Below are 13751 nucleotides of genomic sequence, written 5' to 3' on the forward strand. Positions count from 1 at the left end.
GAGGCAATTTCATTATTTGTTAAATAGATGATCTTGAAGGATTGTTGGGGAGATCAGAAAGTAAGAAGAGTAAAAGTATATATATACATCTCACTACTTTTAAACAGTTTGGCTAAAAAATTGGCATTGATTATGTATGTGTAGTGATAAAAGTGAATATAGAAACAATGTAGATTTTTATGGGATTTTTTCAGTGGTTGAAGTGTTTCTTTGTTCAAATCTTTGAGGTCGGTATGGCTTGAGCTGTATTTTTATGGTAAAATATTGGAAGCTCTTGACAGGATATTTGTGGGTCACTGATCAGTAAAATGGAAAATTCTGTGGTATACTTAAAAAGACAGGAGACGCTGTATACCTTAGAATTCTCAAAGTAGATTTCAAAGTAGAATGGGACTATTATATGACTGTCATGATTTTGCGGTCATTGCTTATCATGTAATAGTTTGATTCTTATAAACTACATAATTGTTTTACTTTTTGTGTGTTTAACATAATCAAAAGCAAGTGTGTATGAACAGTAATGCTAATATTAGAAACTTACCTCTTGAAAATGTGAAGAAGCTTTTAGGGCTACTAAAAAGTTTTTCTCTGTGCTTCATGATGACAACTGCAGGAAGTTTTTATGACAACCTTATATGTGAATTGGAGTTTGGCAGGGACAGGTAGATGACTGTTTTCAGTTAGGGAAAACAGGTACAATTCACAAGGAAACTAGTCTAGTCTCAAGTAGATTTTTAATATGTAGGATTTGTCATTGGGTTGTTGGTTTGATGTCCTGAACTACTATAATAGTAATAACATAGATTATTTAAACTTTTTATTATTTAAATGTACACGTAGGAAAGTGCATATATCCTAAGTGTATAACTGAATTTTCATGAATTGTAGATCCCCAAGTAACCAGCATCTGTGAAGCAGTATAGTATCAAGGCCTCAGACCTTTTTTTTTTCTCACCCCATCAAGAGTAACCATGGTTCTTACCTCTTGCTAGCATAGACTTGTTTGGCTTATATTAGTGGAATCATATAGTTTATACTCTCTTGTGCCTGCTTTCTTTTGTTCAGTATTGTTTATAAGACTTATCCATATTATCATATGTTACTGTGGGTCGTTTGTGCTTACATCTTTGGTTGGGTAGTATTCCCTAGGGTGAACATACCAAACTTCATTCATTTTACTCTTGGTAGGTATTTTGGTCATTTCCACTTTTGGCTATTATAAATAACACTACTCTAACAGTAAATTTTCACTTTCTAAAACTATTTTATTATTTATTTATTTATTTTTTAATGTTTTATTTATTTTTGAGAGACAGAGGCAGAGCATGAGCAAGGGAGGGGCAGAGAAAGAGAAAGACACAGAATCTGAAGCAGGCTCCAGGCTCTGAGCTCAAACCCACAGACTATGAGATCATGACCTGAGCTGAAGTCGGACGCTCAACTGACTGAGCCACCCAGGCACCCCTAAAACTAATTTTTTAATCTTAAGAGATTTATTTAAACTTTATCTGATTTTCTTGGTTTGGATTGGGAAGGAATACCGAGGAAAATTATAATGTTCAGAATTTATTTTCATTTTGCCATTTGTTTTTTAAATACCTCTCATGATAGAATCTTTAATTTTTTTCAAAAGTTTGTTTATTTTTGAGAGGGAGGGAAGAAGGGGCAGAGAGAGGGAGACAGAATCCAAGGTAGGTTCCAGGCTCTAAGCTGTCAGCACAGAGCCCGATGTGAGGCTCAAACCCACAAACCATGAGATCATGACCTAAGCTGAAGTTGGATGCTCAACCAGCTTCGCCCCTAGAATCTTTAATAAAAAAAAATTTTTTATTTTTAATCTTAGGTTGCAGCTTCATCATTGTCTGCAGTAATCAAGTTTTTAGAACTCTTATCAGATGAGTCAAACTTTGGACAGTTTGAACTGACTACTTTTGACTTCAGCCAGTACATGAGGTTGGATATTGCAGCAGTCAGAGCCCTTAACCTTTTCCAGGTAAAAAATAACATGTATTAAAAAGACTTAATGGTTAAATAATGTTTCTTTTGTTCTATACTGAAAAATATTATTAAGGAGCTTAAATATTTTGAAATATTATGCTGAGATATGCAGCTTTAAATTACTATATTTTTCTAGTTGCAAGGTATATAAATAGTATTTGTCCTGGCTTTATGAAAAATTTTATTATATAACAGCAGTTTTTAAAAACTTAATTTTGAAAAGTTTTATGTCTAAAACTACAGTAATTATAAAGTGATTTTGGTTTGGGGAAAAATACATAGCAGAAAATCTAGATTAACAGATTGAAAGTTTGATTTTAGGAGGAGGAAGTTTTTTATAAGAAAAAATTTTTTTATTTCTTTATACACATTTTACTTAAAAAATAACAAAAAATATATTTTTAAGTTTATTTATTTTGAAAGAGAGAGCATAAGTGGGGGCAGAGAAAGAGAGAGCAGGGAGAGAGAATCCCAAGCAAGCTCTGCACTATGCAGAGCCTGATGCAGGGCTGTAATCCATGAACCATGAGATCATGACCTGATGCTAAACCAAGAGTTGGGCTTAACTGATTGAGCCCCCCAAGTGCTCCCCAGAAACTTTTTTTTAATAGCTTATTGTCAGGTTGGTTTCCATATAACACCCAGTGCTCATCCCCACAATTGCTCTCCTCCATGGCCATCCCCTTCCCCTTTCCCCCTCCCCCTTCAGCCCTCAGTTTGTTTTCAGTATTGAAGAGTCTCTCGTGATTTGTCTCCCTCCCTCTCCCCAACTTTCTCCCCTTACCCTCCCCCATGGTCCTCTGTTAAGTTTCTCCTGTTACACTTATGAGTGAAAACATAAGGTATCTGTCCTTCTCTGCCTGACTTATTTCTTTTTTTTTTTTTTTAATTTTTTTTAATGTTTTATTTATTTTTGAGACAGAGACAGCATGAGCGGGCAGGGGCAGAGAGAGAGGGAGGTACAGAATCCGAAGCAGGCTCCAGTCTCTGAGCTAGCTGTCAGCACAGAGCCCGACGCGGGGCTCGAACCCACAAACGTGAGATCTGACCTGAGCCGAAGTTGGACACTCAACCGACTGAGCCACCCAGGCGCCCCTCTGCCTGACTTATTTCACTTAGCATAACACCTTTGAGTTCCGTCCATGTTGCCACAACTGGCCAGATGTCATTCTTTCTCATTGCCATGTAATATTCCATTGCAGATTTAAACCACATCTTCTTGATCCATTCATCAGTTGATGGACATTTAGGCTCTTTCCATGATTTGGCTATTGTTGAAAGTGCTGCTATGAACATTGGGGTACATGTGCCCCTCCCTGTGCATCAGGACTTCTGTATCCCTTGGGTAAATCCCCAGCAGTGGTATTGCTGGGTCATAGGAGAGTTCTATTGTTACCCAGAAACTTTTTTTTTTTAAGTTTATTTATTTTGAGAGAACATATGCAAATGGGGAGGAGGAGAGACGGAGAGTGAGGGAATCCCAAGCAGGCTCTGCACCGTTAGTGTGGAGCCCAATATGGGGCTCAGACTTACGAACCGTGAGGTTATGACCTGAGCTGAAACCCAGAGTCAGATGCCCAACTAACTGGGCCATCCACACACTCTTACACTTTTTACTTTAATAGCCACCGAAACAGTGGTTTCATTTCCTCTATTTCATGTGCAGATGATCACTGGTTTGCTTTACTCAAAACTTTCCATGGGTTAGTCTGGCCATTAGTCCCAGTTCCCCAGAGTGGAGTGAGGATGACAAAATGGGTCACCACACTTTGGATATCATAAAAGAATGGAAATAAGGGTTGCTAGGCTAACCGTGAGATGGCATCTTGGAGGCCTCCATTTTGACCACATGGATTCAAAATACCCAGGTGCTGTAGTGTAGACTGACACCCAGCCTGACAGTGAGCCAGCTGAGGAAGAGGAACTTCTGTGCAAATATCTCATTTAATATCTGAAGAATATTAAGTGTTCTTGTTCCCAGAATTATTTAATTATTTTTCCTAGCATAGTAAAGGTTTCACTAATAAGCATGCTCTTCTTCCTTTTTCTTTTTTGTTTACTAGGGTTCTGTTGAAGATACCACTGGCTCTCAGTCTCTGGCTGCACTGCTGAATAAATGCAAAACCCCTCAGGGACAAAGACTGGTTAACCAGTGGATTAAGCAGCCTCTCATGGATAAGAACAGAATAGAAGAAAGGTATATTACTAATGTACACTTCTGTAAACTTTGAGTAGCTTCTAATTACTCCACAGCATTATGCCGTTTACTCTTATATGCACATTTGCTCCTGTATTTTAGCATCTGACTGCACAGAGAGCTAGCTACATAGTGATAGAGTAGTAATGATTTATATTTTATTTATTTATTAAAAATTTTTTTTAATGTTTTATTTATTTTTGAGAAACAGTGTGAGCAGGGGAGGTCGGAGAGAAAGGGAGACAGAATCTGAAGACAGGCTCCAGGCTCTGAGCTAGCTGTCAGCACAGAGCCTGACGTGGGGCTCGAACCCAGGAGCTGTGAGATCCAGACCTGAGCCAAAGTCAGATGCTTAACTGACTGAGCCACCCAGGCGCCCTGAGAGTAGTAATGATTTAGATTGATTTGATAACTTACTTTATTAATAATTATTTTTTTCCACTGTAAAGAAGTAAAGTTCTGTCAGAGAGATGGATGGTGTCAGAACATAAACTTAGGAGCCTGAGTACCTTGGTGCAAATTACATCTCTAGCACTTATTAGCTGTGTTATCTTGGGATAGTTACTCAACCTCTGTGTTGCAGTTTCTTCCCTTTTAAAATGACAGTAATGACACACCTATTTTGTTGAGTTGTGAAGATTGGATAATTTAGTATATATAAAGTACTTTGATGAAGGTCTGGCACATAGGAAGCACTTCCTATTAATTATTTTAGAAAGGGTTTAAGGCAGCCTAAACATATATTTCAGAAAAATCACTATAATTGAGAAAAAGAAGAAAGGTTTTATAATTTTGCTACTTGAATATGCTTAACATTTGGGTAATTTTATTTCTATCTTTTGTTTTAGATAAGGGTTTTAAGACTTTTAAAAGAAGTATACATAAGAACATAAATGCTAAGTGTGCCCCTTGGTGGATTTTCACAGTGAACACATCAATGTAACAACAGTCTAATCAAGAAACAACATAAGTAACATCCTAGTAACTCTCCTGGAATCTCCTGTTAGTTACTACCCTCCTTCTTCAAAGTAACCACTGTCCTTCTAACATCATAGATTAGTTTTGACTGTTTTTGAACTTTATATAAATGGAGTAATCTTAAATGACTAATTTTTTTAATGTTTGTTTTTTGAGAGAGAGACAGAGTGCAACTGGGGTCTGGGGGCAGAGAGAGGCAAACACTGAATCTGAAGCAGGCTCCAGCCTCAGAGCTGTCCACTTACAGCCCGTTGGGAAGTTTGAACTCCCAAACCGTGAGATCATGACCTCAGCTGAAGTTGGATACTTAACCAACTGAGCCACCCAGGTTCCCCTAAATATGTTATTCTAGATGGTGCACTCTTATATTACTCTTTTTTTTTTTAACATAGTTGTATATCTTAATATAGTTATGTGCCTCAATTTTTTCCCACTTACACTTAAATTATCATAAGTATTTTATACTGTTGCTGTTTTATCTTCTCGTTCAACATTTTCTTTTTTGAAGTTTATTTGAGAGAGAGTGTGAGTGGAGGAGGGGCAGAGAGAGCAGGAGAGAGCATTCAAAGCAGGCTTATAGCATTAGTGCATAGCCAGATACTGGGCTAGATCTCCTGAACTGTGAGATCTACCTGAGCCGAGACCATGAGTCGGTAGCTTAACTAACTGAGCCACCCAGGCATCCCTAAGTACACAATATTTCACGTTTCTCAGTAATAAGGTTCTTTTTTGTGTAACGCACTTATTTTTATTTTTTGAGAGAGAGTGAGCAAGCTGGGAATCGGTGCGGGGCGGGGGGGGGAGGGGCGGTGGGAAGAGTGAGAGAGCGAGAGCGAGAGCCACTCAAGCAGGCTCCATGCTCATCACAGAGCCTGAGCCTGATGCAGGGCTGATCCCATCACCGTGGGATCATGACCTGAGACGAAATCAAGAGTTAGATGCTCAACCGACTGGGCCATCCAGGTGTCCCAATAATTAGGTTATTTCTAATGGCCTTACTTTGTTCCTAATGTTTTCTATTTGGCAAATTAAGTGACATTGCCAGAATAGGTAAAAGATTCAGTATTTTTGTGGCTATGATGTCAGATCTTTAAGAATTTGTTGAATACCTATTGAATGCTGATGATATACAAAAGTATAATGATCTTTTGACTATTTGGTACATTGCCAGGCATACATAAAACAGTTGGTCAGTATGATAAGACACCCTGTAAATAATTACCAAACTGAATGTTAATCTGTCCGGTCTAGCTAGTTAGTCGTCGCAGGTCCTGAGAGGGGGGTGGTGAGAATAGGCAGGGCAGGGAGCACAGAGAGTGGAAGGCAAGACAAGTGTTTCTGATCAAGCCTCTTTTTATTGAGAAAATACCGCCTCTTATAAAGGGTTCGAGGCGGGAAAACTAGGCAGCTGACCTAGGTCGGTTGCTAGGAAACAGAGTTAAGAGATTAAGGCTGGAGTAAAGGTGGAACCAAACTAAGGTTTTTAGCACAGCGCCTGAGGGGCTGACACTACCCTGCCGCAGGCGGTTGATCTTTGATCTTCTGGCTTCTCCTGACCGGGAGTGGCGCTTCCCTGCCTATAGGCGGCTAATTTCCGTTTTTCTGGCTCCCCACATTAATCCTGTAGATTCAAAGAGCCTTATAATAAAAATAACTCAAGAGGTTAGTGGTTTGTGGATGTCCTGGTATTTTATTGAAAATGCCGAAGTTGAGGGACGTCTGGGTGGCTCAGTCGGTTGAGCGTCTGGCTTTGGCTCAGGTCATGATCTCATGGTTCATGGGTTTGAGCCCCATGTCGGGCTCTGTGCTGACAGCTAGCTCAGAGCCTGGAGCCTGCTTCGGATTCTGTGTCTCCCTCTCTCTCTGACCCTCTCCTGCTCACACTCTGTCTCTCTCTCAAAAATAAATAAACATTAAAAAAAAGTGTAAATTATGTTGCTGTTGGGTGAATTCTGTTACGGAAAGCAAAAATTTCTCTTGTTCTTTTTTCATTAGAGAAGAGGTAGGGACGGATGTGACTAGATCTTTGAGTTTGGTGCTCATATCTTATCGAGGACAGTAGCCCAGTCGATAGGTTCAGGAATAATGAAAGGGGGATTATTTTTAGATTATTGCCAAGCTGTCAGGAGGAGGAGTAGGATAAGGCTAGTGTCTGCTTTGTGCCTGGCGCTTTGTTAATAAGCATCTCCCATTCATCAGCTCTGTTGTGGTGGGGACTGGATTTAAAGGCAGGCTGGCCTGACTCCACAGCCCTTGCCCTGAATTGCTGCACTGTATTTATTGCTTCTATCAATGGTGCTTAATTTGATCCAAATTGGATTTTTAACATCAAAAATGAAACATCTCATTTTGGCTTTTATTCAAGCTATAGCCATGGAATCGCTTTATATGTTGTCATACTCATGATTTCATTCACTAAAACCTACTTGTACAGAGACTACAAATATTTTCATTTTCAGCTAATGGGTAAGTTAAGGTAATAACTTCTCATTGGAATATCTAGGAGTATCTAGGTATTTCTCCTTTTTTGTACTTATCTAACAAATTAGGAATTATAATAACTCTGCCACCTTTTGCCTTGTTGCTTCTGAGAGAGCAAGAGGGATCATTCTACTGGAGTCATCTAAAAAACAAATTGGCCAGGGGTGCCAAGCAGGCTCAGTCGGTAGAGTATTTGACTCTTGATCTTAGGGTAGTGAGTTCTAGCCCCACATTGGGGATAGAGTTTACTTAAACACACACACACACACACACACACACACACACAAAAGTATATATATATATAGAAAAAATTCAGCCAGGATTCTCATCCTTGCCACACTTGCATAAACCATCATGGTCTGATACCACCAGAAATAGGGCCTCAATATGTGTCATTAGTGTTTCCATCAGTATGTAAAGGATATGGGCCTCATGAAGTTGGATTAAGTGAACTTCCTTTAGTGGGTCATCCAAGGGACCTATCTTACCACAGATGTCCAGGATATACACCTACCCTAGTGCTAGCTCGCTTTTTGTGCGTAATTTAAAAATACTTGAATTTAAAAAAAGAACTAGTCATATTGTTATTTTTTCACTTGTTCTCTCTTTTTTTTAAGTTTATTTATTAGAGAGAAAGAGTGCAGGGGAGGGACAGAGAGAGAGAGGGAGAGGGAGAATCCTAAGCAGGCTTTGTACTGTCAGCGCAGAGCCTAACGGGGGGCTCAGCCTCAAGAACAGTGAGATCATGGTCTGAGCCAAGATCCGAAGTACGGTGCTTCACCTACTGAGCCACCCAGGTACCCCATCACTTGTTTTCTGATATGTCCCAAAAGGAGTCCTCATCTTTGCTCAGATACAAGGACTGTTGCTTATAATCTTGTAGGTTTTTGTTTTTTGTCTTTCCATAGATTTGTATGAAGCCTTGGTAATTTTAAAGTTATAATTCTCTGAAGAACATTAACTACATGATAGTGAGCATATGAAATAGTTCACTCCTAAGAAATTGCTGATTGGGGAGCCTGGGTGGCTCACTCCGTTGAGCTTCCAACTGTTGGTTTCAGTTCACATCATGATCTCACAGTTAATGAGTTCTAGCCCTGCATTGGCCTCCACACTGATGGTGGAGAGCCTGCTTGGGATTCTCTTTCTCTACTCTTCACCTGCTTGTGCTCTTTTCTCTCTCAAATAAACTTTAAAACAATTTTAAAGACCTTGCTGGTGAAGTATTTTGTTTATATTGACTTTGGTATTCTTACTGCCTTCTAGTTTAAAATTGAATTATTTCTTTTTTACATGAATTTAGTATGATTAATGTAACAGTCTTATTTGAAACCTAAGTCTGTAGGGGCGCCTGGGTGCCTCAATCAGTTAGGCATTCGACTTTGGCTCAAGTTATGATCTCGTGGTCTGTGGGTTCAAGCCCTGTGTCGAGCTCTATCGTGACAGCTCAGAGCCTGATGCTGCTTCAGATTCTGTGTCTCCCTCTCTCTCCGCTCTTCCTCTGCTTACGCTGTGTCTCTCACTGTCTCAAAAATAAATATTAAAAAAGAAATTAGAAACCTAAGTCTCTGAATAAAAGTATTGGTCCTGTAAGTTTAGGTAAACCATGCTGATGCTTAGGTGATAGTATGTCCTGCTTTTTGAGGCGGTGTACTCCTAGGCTCCCTAGACTTCTTTCCAGGTTATATTATCTTTTTGTGCAAAAGCAACTTTAGTTAATAGCGCGTATTTTGTGGAAACAGTGGTTTGGAGGTCATACAGTGAGTGTAGTTTCTTCATGATTGTGAAGCATTGCTCTAACCATTGAAGAGCCAGAGGGCTTGCACTCCATTGCTTTCCCACTATTATTTTCTCTGCTTCTAAATCAAATTTAGTGGCAACGCTTTATTCTACTCTGAGCTCATCTGCTTGGCCCTTTGAAGTTCATTTGTCTCCTGTCCAGCCTGCACCACAAAGGCAACTGCATTTCCAGTGCTTTCATAAGGACTGTAGAATTTCTTGTGCTCTGTTGGCCCTGTGTCATACTGGCCTCTCTCCTTAGATACCTTTCTCGATTAAGAGTTGCTGGCTTTCATTGCTACTCAATTCTTACTTTTTTTTTTTCCTAAACAACCAGATTTATTAAACATATCAAAATTCTGTGTACAAAGTGACCTTGGACCTCCTGCTTCAAAACATCCTTTCTTACTAATATTTTGATAAGTCAGTCCATTGAGTGTCAAAAAGCAGCTTAAAATTCTAAAATTAATAGAAAAATGTCTAATATACACCAAATGATCTAGCATTAATATAGGTAGGATTGAGCCCCTATGACAGGCTGTTGGAGAACTGATTTGAGATGTCAAGAGGCTATTTTGTGCACTGCCACTGTGATCCTGTCATGTTTTTGGATCATAATGTTCCTATTACCTGATTCTAGACATACCACAAGAACATCAGTGGGGTCTGAGGTTAGCTTGCTTCTTGTTGCGCTAAAACAGCACCCCAGCATGTTCATCTGACAGGGTCCCACGCAGCCCAGATTAAGTCCTTGTGAATCTGCAGAGAACTCTGTACAGTGGATGGATTCTTCATTGTGTCCTTCAAGTGCTGCTCCAAGGTCACCTCCATCTCATCCACAGTCTTGTGTCCTTCAAGTGCTGCTCCAAGGTCACCTCCATCTCATCCACAGTCTATCTGGCCCAGGGTCCTGCAGCACATTGCATTGTCCTCTGCCCCAGGCCTGGAGCATGTCTCCTCTTATTTTATTACATGAAAGTTACAGTGACCAACTCAGAATTTTTTACTTTTCCTTGAAAGCCTTCAGTTGCCTCCTGCCTCTGAGCAGATGATCTCCTCCTTAATCCTTATAATCTCAATATATCTATATTTTCAGTCTTTTACTCCATGGCTCTTAGATGTTGCTTTTTCATTTCCAAAGCCAACCTTTTCATTTTACCTCTGGACATAGTTTTTTCCTGTTCCTTCTTTGCTTCAATTTTCCGGTGCATCCTGTACTTTTCTCCCTTCAAGTCTCTGCTATGGCTTCTTATCCCTAGTAGTCTTCCCCAAGTGTTATCTCTGTCAATCCCACTGTTTAAAATATAGGCAAATAAAATACCCCAGAGTCAAGTTTCCTAGCTCCCATAGGAATCCTTACTTATCCACATCACATTTCATTGCATTTTGTATCTCAGTTGCTCAGCACTAACTGTAAGGTAGAGCATGTCCTTCTCTACCAGATTGAATATTCCTTAAAAGCATTTTCCTCTCTTTATATCTTGCCATACTTTTTCTTTTTTAGTCTTCTCAGGCCGACCAGAATATGCATCAGATGAGTGGCTCTGGCTGCATTTAACCATACCAAATTTGTTCTCAGCCATATAAATATGCTGTCATGAAATTCTAGTCAACTATTTTTACAACGAGAGATCAAAATTGCTAGTTTTAAAGAAAAGACAGAATGTGGATTTTAAAAAACCAAACATTTCATGATTTATTTCATGATTTAGCCTGTCTCAATTTTAGAGATGAACTGACCCTAAAAAATTATCTTTATTCCAGTCAGTTTGCAAATTAATGTATTTAAAGCTGAGTAATTTTATTGAGGATAAACAGATATACAATGTCATGTCAACAGTAACTTTGGATCTTCTAAAATTGTGATTCTCTATGAGTGGCATTGTCATAGAAACAGCAGAGCAATCCTTTTTGAAAACTTTATTAGGCAGAACATAAACTGACACTGTAATTATTTCTGAAATGTTGGACTGAGCAGACTGTAAAACTAGTAATTTATTGGGCTTCTATGATACCTGGGCCAGAGACTGAGGGGCCAGTGAATATTGCCTTGTCCTATGTGTTTTAGAAGCTGTTTCATTCCTGTTCTGTTTAACTTCTTAATTCTCTTACTGAAACTTTATGTTCTTAAATAGTGTTAATTATTTATTTTTTAAGGATGCAAAGTTTGCTTCAAATATTTCTTTGGAGGAGGGGATACCACACTTCTATACAACGAAGAGAAGCATTTTTACAGTCTAGAGGTCTTTATTTATTAATTTTTTACTTTTCTCATGCCATGAATTCATAGGGAATGGGTTCCAGCAGTTCAGGCTCTTTCCCATTAGTTCATTCAAAGCATGCTTTTCTGTGTGCAGCAGGCTGGTGCTTCATTTGGACCCTCGTATCTTTTTTTTGGCTTTCTTTTTTTTTTCCTCTATCATTTTATTTCATGGGCTTCAGAAAGCTCAGTGCTTAGTATGCACAGTATGTGCGCTAGTTCTTTTGGCAAGAGTCTTGCCCTTGTTTGTTCACAGCATTGCTAACAGCATGCTGGGTAACATGCGAGACTCTTCCAATCTTGCCATGATAACGTTTGGGGGTATTCCTTTTTGAACAGCGCCATTCCCTTGATGTCTACAGTGTCGTCATCTTATAAATGTGCATGTATGTGGCTAAAGGACCATCTCTCTGTTTTCCAAAAGGCCTAGAGAACATAGCAGGTACCCCTCTTGCTCTTGGTGTTGGTCATTTGGGCGGATTACTGGAAGATGGTGGTATGGGCCAAAAGGTGGTGTTGATGACTTAAGACCCATTCCCTGGTCAGTTTGAGAGGAAACAGTGATAAAATAGTTGAAATAGGGAAGAAGCATGGGAAGATTTTTTTTTAACTGTTTCTTTATTTTTGAGAGAGAGAGAGAAGAGATAGTGAGCAGGTGAGGGGTGGAGAGAGAGAGAGACACAGAATCTGAGGCAGGCTCCAGGCTCTTGAATTGTCAGCACAGAGCCCGACATGGGGCTTGAACTCATGAACCGTGAGATCATGATCTGAGCTGAAATCTGTCGCTTAATTGACCGAACCACAGAGGTGCCTCAGCATGAGAGAATTTTTAGTCAGAAATACCTTCGCTATGGATTCGTAACATTTATGTGAGAGTCTTGGGAAAACAAGAGAAAGAGAAAGATGAGTTGGTCAGCCAAGCATCAGGTTTCTTTCATCCTTTCCTCACCGCTTTATACTGCTTTCACTGCTTTTATCATGAGAACTCAAGGATTTCTTGTGACTTAGGACCAAAGCTTTATCAACATGTTGGTGCATAAGAAGCTCATAGAAATTTCACAGCTGAGTTGCAGCCCCAAGAATATTATACTGTCCACCTCCAAGTGATTTCCATGCTGGTGATCTTAGACCAACCTTGGAGATGCCCAGTTAGAGCCAGAGGCTTAGGTAGGAAGGCCCACATTTGCTTTATTGGATTATGGGACTTGACTGGATCTGTTCAAGTTCTGGTTTGTCTTTAAAAAATTTTTTTAATGTTTTTTATTTATTTTTGAGAGACAGAGAGAGACAGCATGAGCAGGGGAGGGTCAGAGAAAGAGGGAGACACAGAATCCGAAGCAGGCTCCAGGCTCTGAGCTAGCTGTCAGCACAGAGCCCGACATGGGGCTCGAACCCACGAACCGTGAGATCATGACCTGAGCAAAAGCCAGAAGCCGGACACTTAACCTACTGAGCCACCTAGGTGCCCTTGGTTTGTCTTTTAAATTTAGAGTACAGCAGTAGAAGTCTTTTCTGGAGTAGTAAGTGCTTATAGCCCAGTGATGAGTACACAGTACAATACCAGGTTGGTAGCAGATTCCCCCCCGCCCCCGTCTGCCATTTGCCGTACCACATATATCTACTGCCAGCTGCTTAGATATTATCTTGACAGTCTATAGAATTTTAGTTATTTTTCTCTTAATTTTCATCTTTTTTTTAATGTTTTATTTATTTTTAATACAGAGAGAGACAGAGCATGAGAGGGGGAGGGGCAGAGAGAGAAGGAGACACAGAACCAGAAGCAGGCTCCAGGCTCTGAGCTAGCTGTCAGCACAGAGCCTGACGCGGGGCTCGAACCCACGAACGTGAGATCTGACCTGGGCCGAAGTTGGAGGCTTAACCGACTGAGCCACCTAGGCGCCCTCATCTTTTAAAAAGTGAATTTTTACTCAAGTTTCTTTAAACCAGTGGTCCTTAACCTGGAACACTTTCCCACAAGGGAACATATGGCAGTGCCTGGAGACATTTTGGGTTGTCACTGGAGAGTGCAGTGTGTAGAACTCAGAAATGCTATTAAAG

At 39.9% G+C, this 13751-nt stretch overlaps 1 protein-coding gene across 1 annotated transcript in view; it reads left to right on the forward strand.

Moving 5' to 3' along the window:
* The window catches only part of MSH2 (mutS homolog 2), an 88868-nt gene that overhangs the window by 16659 nt on the left and 58458 nt on the right, over positions 1 to 13751 (forward strand). Inside the window, exons 5-6 of the mRNA XM_029937314.1 lie at positions 1844 to 1993; positions 4062 to 4195. Coding sequence (XP_029793174.1) covers positions 1844 to 1993; positions 4062 to 4195 — 284 coding nt within the window. The remainder of the gene's footprint in view (positions 1 to 1843; positions 1994 to 4061; positions 4196 to 13751) is intronic.

This window comes from Suricata suricatta, chromosome 4 (assembly GCF_006229205.1).
Source record: "Suricata suricatta isolate VVHF042 chromosome 4, meerkat_22Aug2017_6uvM2_HiC, whole genome shotgun sequence".
Lineage (NCBI taxonomy): Eukaryota > Metazoa > Chordata > Mammalia > Carnivora > Herpestidae > Suricata > Suricata suricatta.